General features: G+C 49.9%; 1 protein-coding gene across 2 annotated transcripts; it reads left to right on the forward strand.

Moving 5' to 3' along the window:
- The first annotated feature begins 902 nt into the window (after positions 1 to 902).
- VSX1 (visual system homeobox 1) lies at positions 903 to 10,512 on the forward strand. Of its 2 annotated transcripts, XM_060078924.1 has the most exons (5): positions 903 to 1,326; positions 3,777 to 3,855; positions 4,264 to 4,387; positions 5,208 to 5,388; positions 6,585 to 6,874. In XM_060078924.1, the coding sequence occupies exons 1-5, from the start codon at positions 903 to 905 to the stop codon at positions 6,872 to 6,874; spliced, it is 1,098 nt and encodes a 365-aa protein (XP_059934907.1). The 2 variants fall into 2 exon arrangements, with proteins under 2 accessions (XP_059934907.1, XP_059934908.1); XM_060078925.1 differs by lacking the exons at positions 5,208 to 5,388; positions 6,585 to 6,874 and adding an exon at positions 10,498 to 10,512.
- The last annotated feature ends 704 nt before the right edge of the window (positions 10,513 to 11,216 follow it).

Genomic DNA, 11,216 nt, shown 5'->3' on the forward strand with positions numbered 1-11,216 from the left:
CCATGAAGAGGGGTGGGTCCCAGTAGACAGGCCCTATTTTCCAATTTACCATCCCCACTTAGGGGTCACCAGATAAAATACTGGTACACACTTATAATTTAAAAGAATCACAGTTCATCTGAAATTCTGATTTCACTGGACCTCCTGTAATGCAGTTTGCAAAACCTGGCGCCCTTCTCTGACGCCCTGGCCCGGCCCGGCCGCTCCCGCCTCTCTCCTCTTCTTCTTCAGTTCCTTCAGTGTGTGAATTTTGCGACCCCGACGGCTCGGCCATTAGAACGCTGGGGTGGGTTTGGCTGGAGGTGGAGTGGGCACGGGTTAAATGAACGTTTTCCACTCCTTTCCCCTTGGGGATTTTCGGGGAAGGCCTTGCCTCCGGCGGTGGTGTTGGAGGGCTGGAGGGGGTCATATTGGTGGTAGTGTTGAGAGTGTGGCTGGGAATGGGGCCTTGGTCTTAATGGGCGACTGGATGCGGGGAGGGAGACTTCAGGGAGGCTGCGAGCAGGGCCTCCGCCGGAGTATCAGGAAGGGGAGAGAAGAGAATCGGGATCTGGAACCTGCGGCTTTCAGAGTAGAGGTTTAGGGAGGGGACGACTCTATGTTAGGAATAGAGCTGTCTGCTGCCTATTTTCCTCCCACCGAGAATGGGAGTGGGGGTGGGCAGGGGGACAACTAGAAAGGAGAGGGGAGAGGGAGCTGATTGAGGGGACCGCAGCTGGGAGGGCGGCGACCGAAGGGAGGGAAACTGGTGGCGTCCCCATCTCGCGGGGTCCAAGGCGTGACGCATCCGCGCCCCGCTGATTGGAGCCCTCCTAGCGCCCGACTGTATAAATCGTTCTCAGAGCTGCGCCCCCTCCGCAAAGGTGACCGAGAGAGGGTCCAGCCTCGCCGCCTAAGAAACCATGACCGGTCGGGACGCGCTTTCCGACGGGCGTTCCAGGAGCAGGGCACTGGTGCCCGGAGGCCCGCCCACCGGCTCGCGCCCCCGGGGCTTTGCCATCACCGACCTGCTGGGCCTGGAGGCTGAGCTGCCCGCACCTGCTGGCCCCGGGCCGGGATCCGGCTGCGAAGGCGCCGCGGCCGCGCCCTGCGGGGGTCCAGGGCTCTGGGGCTCCTGCTTGGCGCGCGGGGCCCTCCCTCTGGGGCTCGGCCTCCTCTGCGGCTTCGGCGCGCAGCCCCCTGCGGCCGCCCGGGCGCCCTGCCTCCTCCTCGCAGACGTGCCCCTCCTGCCGCCCGAGGGCCCTGAGCCCAGCGCCCCGCAAGTCCCCGGCCGCCCACCGACCCCGGCCGCCCGCCAGAAACGCAGCGAGAGCGTCTCGACGTCCGGTAAGGCCAGTCCGTGCCGCTCCCGTCCCTTCCCTCGGCTCAGGCGCGCAGGTTGACACTCCGGGGCCCCGCCAAGCCCAACGCAGACCCCCAGATCTAGGGAAGTCGGGACCCCAGAGCGTGGCCTCGCCGGGGAACGCATTCTCGCAGCCGCGCTCTCTGCCCCTGGCCTCTCCTCCGAGTCTGGTCGCCGCTGCCCCGCGGACACCACCACCACCCGGTCCGGACCCACCCTGGGGTCTCAGCGACCCGGCCGCGGTCTCTGGGGGCCTTTACCCCGTGCCCGCGCGAGGCTTGGCCTCTGGGAACGGCGGAGGGCAGGAGGCCTGGGCCTGCCTCGTTTGTCAGTGGCACAGAACCCGGTGCCCGCCAAGCTGGAGGGTTCGCTGAATTGACTGACGAATTGTCCGGCTCTTGGAGAGCGCGGGGCGGAGACCTGGAACTGTCCTCCTCCCTGTGCTGAAAAGCCAATCTGGGTACCGCGCTTCTCCCCTCCTCCCAGCACGTGAGAAGCAGGCTCGCCCGTCTTATGGTAGCTGTGCCCAGCTCCTCAGAGAAGTCGGGGTGGATTGCGGGGAACAGAAGGGAGCAATGGAAATCTACAAAGACAGGGCCGAGAAATCCAGAGGTTTGGGGTGTGGGGGAGGTGGACGGAGAGAAACTATGTAGTGGACTGCGGAGCTGAGCATCCAGGCAGCAGAGGCAGAAACAGTGCAGTGGTCTCCACTGCTGATTAAAGGAAGCAGGCGGGGGACTTCGCTGTAGGTCCAGTGGTTAAGACTCCGCGCTTCCACTGAAGCTGGTATGGTGGTCCGGGAATAACTAAGATCCTGCATGCCCCGCAGCGCGGCAAAAAAAAAAAAAGCAGGCGGGATCAGCAGGCAGGCCAGCGTCCACCCAGGTCTAAAAGGACTTTGTTTTATGAGTGTCTAGGTAAGATCAAATGATCCCCACTATTAGTTTCACTAAAAATGCAGGAACCACTTTCATAGGATGGGCTCTTTCCGTGTGAGGACCATAAAACTAAAGGCAAAATGCAACTGCATCCTAGCCTGTGAGGGCGTTTCTCAAGACCAAGACCAACACTGTCCAGTAGAAACATCATGTGACTGCGAGTAATGAAAGTTTCTCAGAGCCACGCTAAAAAGGAAAAATAAATAGTTGAAACAAATTTAAATACTCTATCTTATTTAATCCAATACATACAAAACACTGTCATTTTACATATACTCAATATAAAAATTATTAATATTTTACTTTTGGGGGTATTAAGTCTTCAAAATCCACTGACTATTTCACATTTACAGCTGGTCTCAATTCAGATTGGCCACATTTCACATCTCAATAACCTTATATATCTTTTTTTTTTTTTTTTTTTTTTTTTTTTTGCGGTACGCGGGCCTCTCACTGTTGTGGCCTCTCCCGTTGTGGAGCACAGGCTCCGGACGTGCAGGCTCAGCGGCCATGGCTCACGGGCCTAGCTGCTCCGCGGCATGTGGGATCTTCCCAGACGGGGGCACGAACCAGTGTCCCCTGCATCGGCAGGCGGACTCTCAACCACTGTGCCACCAGGGAAGCCCACCTTATATATCTATTGGTATACCAGATTGGACAGCATGGATAGCATAATATTATACTCCAATTTTTCTGGTGAAGTAATTGATGTAGGAGTAAAACTGACATTATTTTACTATTTTTGCATTTCTTAATTCACTTTTTAGTGTTTTGAAGCAAATATGCTTTTAAACAATGAACCTGACAATAGTTTGGTCTTCTAACCTTCCTTTCAACCTAGATCTTTTGATATAATGGATTTCAAAAGATAAAGCATAGTGGAGTGGGTTCTTAAAATTATTTCACCTGCCATCTATGAATCATCTGGGCACATTTGCCAAGAATGAATTTCCCAGATCCCACTTCCAGAGGTTTGGAATCGGTACAGCAGGGCAGGGGGCCAGCTCTGATGAGGGTCTGATGTCACAAACCTCCGTCCTCCCTTTGAGAAATGTTGGTGTATTGGTTAAGATGAGGAAGGTGAGATAGAGGCAGAAGGAAGTGGATGAATTTGGAAGCTGAAGGGACAGGAAATGCAATTAGTGTTCACGTAGCTTTGGCTTCACGCAGTCTGGGGTTTGATTCCCAACCTCACTGTTGACTGCCTGTGTGATCTTGGACAAATTACTTAATCTCTCTGTGCCTTGGTTTCCTCCTCTGTAAAAAGAGAATAATAATAGCAGCTGCTTTGGAGTTCTTTTAATTTATGGAGAATAACGGTGATAATGCATGAGCAGTGCTAAGCTCAGCACCTGGAGCATGGTGTGAAAAATGCGAGCTTGTAAATATTCACACCCCCAACAGGTTCAGAGCGTCATTCCTCAAAGTAAAATCCAGAAAACAAAGTGAAAAATATGCTCACCTTTAAAGTCCTCCCTCTCTCCTTGTGCTAATAGATGAGGACAGCCCATCTGAAGACAGGAGTGACCCGAAGGCATCCCCCGCCCCCGGCAAGAGGAAGAAACGGAGGCATAGGTACCTGCCCTCACCCCTTTCCTTGGGACACAGTGCCTGAGAACCAGCTGGCCCTGCGTTAGGGCAGCAGCGGGAAGGGCTCAGTAGCCATTTGGGAATGTAATTCTGCAGTTCCCAGGGGGCTGCAGGTCAGTCTTTGTAGCATTTTAAAGACACAATTTTGTGGGCCTTTAAAATGGGTCTTCTTAGAATGAGTTGATGGAATTCATTGAGGAGAAAAAAAGACCTAAAGAACTTTGTTTGGTCTGAACTAAATTGTGGACTTTCCAGAGGCTAATCATTCAGAGGTGGGGCATCCAGTTTTCATGAAGTGGACAAAGAGGGGCCAGCCATGGGGTCCTCTGAGGCTGGAAGCCTTGCAGCCTCCTGTGGACATGTGCCCACGTGTGTGTTCGGGCCTCCCTCCAGGACCGTCTTCACCGCCCACCAGCTGGAAGAGCTGGAGAAGGCCTTCAGCGAGGCCCACTACCCTGATGTGTATGCCCGGGAAATGCTGGCCGTGAAGACTGAACTCCCTGAAGACCGAATACAGGTGCAGGTCCCACCACCCACAGACACCACAGAGAACATGCTGTCCTTACATGCAGTGAATCAGCCCATAGCCACCTCTAAACAGCCCAGCGCTTCCCCCTCCGCACCCAAACTGAAGGTTACTTAGATGCCAGAGCTCTCCTTTGTGTTCATTTAGAGAGGATGACCCCTGTAACCTTCAAGTCTTTTTTCCTTTTATTAAATCATTCTTCAAAATACACAGTGTGTGCTGCATCTAGAAACCATGTCAAGATATCAATAAAAAAATGACTATCACTCCATTGCAAACCCTCAAAGAAGCCAGTGTAAAGAGCCTGACGAGGCTTTTCTGCAAACTGCCCCCATGCCCTATGCACATCTGGCCCTGGAACACGCACTCGCAGGCACACAGGATTGGTCTTTGTCTTTACAGAAAGCTGTCCTGTGTGTGCCTCAGCCTCTGTGCTGACAGCACATCCTCGCCAGGTGAGAAGATATGCTACTCACTCACTCTTTTTAAACAGCTTAACAATAGTCAACACTATTATTAAGATAAAGCAATCCAACAACCGAGGTTAGGAGAGACCATTGCCCTGGTGACCTGCTCCCATCAGTGTAAAAATCGACCTCTTTACGCACTGTGGGATACTCTGATTTTGTTTTGTCATCCCTGACTCCGTGGAAACCTCGGTGGAAACTGGTCCCGATCACCCAGCATGACCAGTCCTGCGAGCCACGAGAAAGGTCTGGGTCCCAGGTGCCCCCAAGAGGGTGCACCTGAGCCCCTCTGCGCTGGGGTCTCCTCCCGTAAGCCCTCTGCTTCCCCTCCCGCCTCAATCCAGGTCTGGTTTCAAAACCGGCGGGCCAAGTGGCGGAAGCGGGAGAAGCGCTGGGACGGCAGCAGCGTGATGGCTGAGTACGGGCTCTACGGGGCGATGGTGCGACACTGCATCCCGCTGCCCGACTCAGTCCTCGGCTCCGCGGAGGGCGGCCTGCTGGGCTCCTGTGTGCCCTGGCTCCTGGGTAAGGAAGAGGGTCCTGTGGCCGCGTCCTGCCAGAGATGTTGGGGGTCCCCATGCCCGGTGGCCATTGCCAAGCCAAGCAATGTAAATTTACTCAGATTCAGGCCCAGAATATCACATCCGATTTTTAATTAATTACAAGCCTTGGACTCTGATCAGTTGCCTTATTTTTCATTGGAACTATGTAGGCAGTGTGCAGACAGGTCCAATCAGGCCCTGGTTTTATGAGTGGAATGACACACTTTCATTATATGAAATATGTTTCCCAAATGTTGAGAGCTGTTAGAGGTTTTGGAAACCATACAGTTCAGAGCTCATGGTAATAGGAAGTGGGAAGGCGCAGGCAGTGAACCTGCAGACTGTTAACCCCTTGCACCCTGGACTCAGGAGGTCCAGTTCCTGGTCCTGGCTCGGCCATTAATAATCTGCCGCGTAGCTGTTCTGTGCCCTACTTTTTGGTGCTGGAACAGTCTTCACCGGTGAGGTCCAAGCTTTGAGGCTGGTTATTTTGAGGAGCTGGCACCCTTACTGGTCTGTTGGCTGTTACCAGAGACACTCTTGGGCTTGGAGGAATGAGTGACAGACAGCACGCTGGGCAGGGTGTGAGATTAGGATTAGGGGACCGAGAGGGCATTTTAGGCTGGGGAGGAGGAGGGTTTTTGTTCAGCAAACACTTTTTGAACCCCTACCCACCTGACACTATGCCGGGACTGGAGAAACCAATTGTCTTTGCCCTCAAGGGTTGGAGAGCCTGGAGGGAACTTTTGGGCAGGTAACTGGGCCCACCCCTCTGAGTTTACACGAGCAGGTGGGGTGGAGCTTACTGAGTCCGCAGGTCTGTGGCCGAACAAGAAACTGGGCCTGTGCTGCCAGACATCTGACTTTTTGAGAGAAGCTGCAAGTTTGACTTTTGATGTAAATCTCCTGATATTAAAATGTTGCCAACAAGTTTGAAAATAAAAATTAAAAAATCACCATGTCATCCAAACAAGGCACTTTGCTGGCTGTGTCCAGCTGGCAGACACCAGTCTACAACTCCTGATGTTGAGAGTTACCTACGAGACTCTCCTGCAGGCCCCAAGACAGGTACCAATAAGGGAAATTCTAATGGGATTTAGAGAACAGTGACATGGAAGAAACTTACTTAATTGCTGTATTTAGAGATACCTGTTTTTATTTATTTTCCTTTTTTGCAAGGGATGCATAAAAAATCCACAGGGATGATAAGGAAAGCAGAAAGTGAAGAAAAGCTGGCAGGACTCTGGGGCTCTGACCATCTCAAGGAAGGTTCTAGCCCACATCAGGCAGGACCCCAGAGGGCCTTGGAGGAAGGCAGCCCTGAGAGCGGCTTGGAAGACGTGGCCATTGATCTCTCCAGCACTACACGTCAGGAGACCAAGAGAGTGCAGCAGGGGTCTGGTGCCCAAGGATGTTCAGACTCTGAGCAGCTAGAGGGGCTCCAGCCAGGGAAGGAGGGGGCCTTATAAGGCTGCAGGTCCCCTCTCCCCCACCAAAGGCTGGAAATGTGCACATTCCTCACCAGCTTTTTCCAAAAGACAAAAGTCGTCGAAGACAAACACTCTCAGTTGGATTTTCTTCTTCCGGTGTCAGGATGAAATGCAATGCCACTTGCTTTAAGAAGACAAATGGTGACTTATGGAAAATTCCATTTCATTCTAGAATGGAAATCATTCCTTAAAGGCACATGAATCAGTTAATTTGGTGTAAAACTTTTATTCTCTTCTGTAGAACTTGAGGAGGGAGGATATTAAGTCCAAAACCCATTTTCACTGCCAGACATCCCAAGATTTGGTCCAATATACTGTGTAGACTTACTGGTTAAGTCTGCTGTCCTTACTCTGAATCCAAAAATACAAAATTCTTTAACCTACAGAGAATCATATATCTTCATAGATACTGAAGACTTCATGCAGACCTCGTATGAATGAAACATAACATCTTTACCTTGAACTTGGCTTTGGACTTTTCCATTTTCCTGTTAGGCAATGATTCTATGTCCTCCTGAGTGTCCTTTGATTGGGTCTGTGGAACTCTTCCAACCAAGAAAGCCCTTTCTCCCTTCCCTTCTGAAACAGCACAGGACCATGTCTGAACAACTGCTGAATATCTATAAACAGTGTTTTAAGTTCAGACCAGGCTTCCTGGCTTTTTAAAATTTATGTTTAAGAGCACTTTAGTGACTTGATTTCATGAATGTTTCCTTGCCTGCATTTCCTTTCCTTTATTTATTATTTAAAAATAAACGTTTTGTGGTGTGCTGGTGTTTCACACACCCCCTCTGTCTGCACGTACACCTCCTGCTGCCCCTACCGAGGGCGCCTCCATTAGCCTGGAAACATTATACCCCAAGCGCTTCACGCTCGGACTGCAGCAGTTACCCTGTGTCGCTCTGTAAACTCCTATGGGGCAGCGTCGGTGTCTTAACTCTCTTTTCTGAGTTCAGAGTCCAGAGCTTGCACCTTGTTGATGGGGAGGCTGAGGGGGAAACACGGCTCTTCTTGAAGAGGAAGGCGTGGGAAGGAGGGTGAGGACCCTCTAAGCAGGTGGCTTCCTCTGGGAATGGGTGCCGCCGCCCTTCGGGCTGGGCCTAGCTCTCCCGTCTCTCCGGATGAGAAAACACAGTTTCCTTCCTTTGGTCTGTTTCTCTCATCCTGTGATTGTCCCAGACTATTGTGAAAATTAAATGTCACCTATCCTTACTGCAGCAACAGCAGCTAACAATGAGCCCCACCTTCTCTCATTCATTCTGGCACCAAGATCTCAGCTGAAGCCTGGGGCTGACAGCGGGAGGGCAGGTGCTGGGAAGAATCTGGAAGTCACCTTCTCTCTCTCCCGCTGGACCCGCAGAGCAGGCCCTGAGCGATGTGGCCACACCTGTTCTGGACCCTTTGCTGCCTCAGGCCAGTTCTCAGATTCTTGCCTCCATCTCTCTTCCTAGTTTATCCAGGGTTGAGTTTGGGGGAGGGAGCTAGTAACCTGTGCAACTTATGTACAGCACACTCATAAAATCAAATATTATGCAGCCACTAAAAATGATAACAATGAGGCATACTTACGTGGAAAGATGTTCATGAAGTGTTGCCGAGTGGGGGCTTCTCTGGTGGCTCAGTGGTTAAGAATCCGCCTGCCAATGCAGGAGACACGGGTTCAAACACTGGTCCGGGAACATCCCACATGCCACGGAGCAACTAAGCCCGTGTGCCACAACTACTGAGCCCACAAGCCACAACTATTGAAGCGCGTGCACCTAGAGCCCATGCTCCACAACAAGAGAAGCCACCGCAATGAGAAGCCCGTGTACCGCAGTGAAGAGTAGCCCCCACTCGCCGCAACTAGAGAAAACCTGTGCGCAGCAACGAAGACCCAACGCAGCCAAAAATAATTTTAAAAATTAAAAAAAATTAAACGTAATTATAAAAAAAGTTGCTGATTGAAAACTTCTAAACGAACCCAAAAAAGGATACAAGTAGAAAAAAATATGTAAAGCAGAATAAAAATGAAATAAAGAAACAACTGCCATAGAACTATACAAATAGGGGACAAATTTCTAGGCAAAATTATCTAAAAAAAGGAGAAAACAGGAAGAGGCAAAAGAGAAAGGGACTAGAACCAGTAATATAGACCATTTTAAATGTATAAGGACACTAATGTCTAAGTTTTTTCAATCATAAAATGGGGATCGTAATAGAACACCCTTGTTTTCGTGGAGATTAAATGGAAGGATGTGAGTAAAGTGCTTACCTCAGTTTCCAGCATGGTAGAGAAAGAGCAAAATGAATACCATTGTTACACTATTACTGGCATTCCCGTTAGTATCAAGACCCCAGTGAGAACAGTTGTCATCATCATTATTTAACAACATGGGATACACTAAGTAAATCATGGGATAATAACCGGTTGGAACACTGTACAAACAGCGTTTAAGAAGAGCCCCAGGGGCACAGCAGAACTCCACCCGGGCGCTGCTGGGTGCAGGAGAGGGACATGCCCAACGCGGACAACCGTGCACTGTCTGGTGAACTTAAATCTGGGCTGAGCCTTCCAGCAGCTGGGGGACCCAGGTAAGGTCTGTCTTTCTGCCTCCTTCGCCTGCCCTGTTTGTCCAGGCCAGGGTGCTGGGCGCTCGACAGGCTTCCTCACTCCCCATTGGTCAGAACTGCTGTCACTCTCGGGCCTAAACCAATCGTGAGTCAAGGGGGCAGAATTCCTCGTTGGGCTTAGACCAAAAATTCACCTGCGTTCCCCAAGCTTCTCTCGCCCTAAAACTAAGTATAATTGGGCTCCTTCCATCAAAGAAGAAAAAGGAGCGGCCGCTGACCAGCTAGGGACAGGTTGGCCACAGGCAGGATGTGAAATAGTATATGTGACACTAAAAAAGAAGAAAAGAAGGCAGATAAAATTCCTTTGCAACGTTCAGAGCATTTATCTTTGGATCATGGGTAAATGGATACTTTTGGTCTTTTTTTCATATTTTTGTAAAGTTAGTATGTAAAAATATAATAAAATAGTGATTATTAATATTAATAATATTATTAAAATAGAAATTCCTCTTTCTCAATTTAGGGCTAAGCACACACAGGACAAAATCTCATTTAAAAATACGATGAGAACGTTTAAGGATAGAGTCCGTATTTTGCCTGCGTCTCCTGTCAGGTCAACACAAGTGCCAACTTGACAGGAAACACATAGTCCCCTTCAGCCCTTACTCAAAGCATGCAGCAAATGGGAATCTGACCACTGACAGCAGGACTGAATTGTTTCCAGCTTTCAAAATTGCTTTGCAGCTGAAATGTGGCTATAAAAGCCTAAAAGGAGATTTTTTAAAAAAATATAATTTTAGCAAGGCCAATTTGGACAGATTCCTACTATGAACCAGTGTCACCCCTGCTGCACTTTGGTGACAGGAGCAGCACATCAGTGCCTGAGAAACATGCGTGACTCCAGGGGATATTTTCAGAAATGACAGAAGAACAAGATATAGCAATCAGTGTCGTTTTCTTAAGTTTACCAGTATAAATACAATAAACTAAAAGTATCATTCTCTGTGGTCTACAAATCATGTCCATATTGCCTTTTCTTCTTCTCACAGCAGGTGAGAAACTGAGCTGCCGAGAAATTAAGTGAACTTGCTAAGCTGATCCTCAAGTTTATAAGGCTCAGGGCCAGAAGAGCTAAGCCAGCCTTGAAGCAGACGGAGGCGGCGGCTTGCTCTGTCATATGTGGACACTTGGGTGAAGCTGTATGGTCAGGCCTGAGAGTGCTGGCTGGGGAAGCAGACAGACCCAAGAGCAGGGAGCATGCGCGCATGCGGATACAGAGGTGGCAAGGCTGGCCACGAAGGAAAGGGCTCACTGTTTGATACGTTATTGGGACAATTGTTTATCCAAACGGGGAAAAATGAAATGGACATCAGTTTCACACCTCACAGGAAAATATGTCCAGGCGACTTAGACAAATGTGAAAGGCAGAACTATAAAGCTTTTAGATGTTTGGGTCCTGAAGATGCTTCAGTTGCCCCAAGGCTGTGGTTCAAAACAACCATTTTATTTTGCTGACAGTTTTGTGGGTCTTTCTTCAGCGAGGCTTTCCAAGCCTCAGCCCCTCTTTCCAGCCATCTATCATCTCATCTCTCTGTCCACACATTATATTTTTCGGAACCATTTGAGATTAATATGCATGCACCATCAGACCCCGTATCTCTGTTTTTCCAGCTTGATTGAGATATAATTGATATACCATTGTGTAAGTTGGAGGTGTACAATGCGCTGATTTGACACACGTGTAATGGCAGCCAAAGAACCCCGGGCC

Source organism: Mesoplodon densirostris, chromosome 16, assembly GCF_025265405.1.
Source record: "Mesoplodon densirostris isolate mMesDen1 chromosome 16, mMesDen1 primary haplotype, whole genome shotgun sequence".
NCBI lineage: Eukaryota > Metazoa > Chordata > Mammalia > Artiodactyla > Ziphiidae > Mesoplodon > Mesoplodon densirostris.

Bases quoted from the DNA above. Each gene is read 5' to 3' on its own strand.
- VSX1 (XM_060078924.1), top strand. From the start codon at position 903: ATGACCGGTCGGGACGCGCTTTCCGACGGGCGTTCCAGGAGCAGGGCA. The intron at 3,856-4,263 runs GTACCTGCCCTC...GCCTCCCTCCAG, and splicing joins AGGAAGAAACGGAGGCATAG to GACCGTCTTCACCGCCCACC. The intron at 4,388-5,207 runs GTGCAGGTCCCA...GCCTCAATCCAG, and splicing joins TCCCTGAAGACCGAATACAG to GTCTGGTTTCAAAACCGGCG.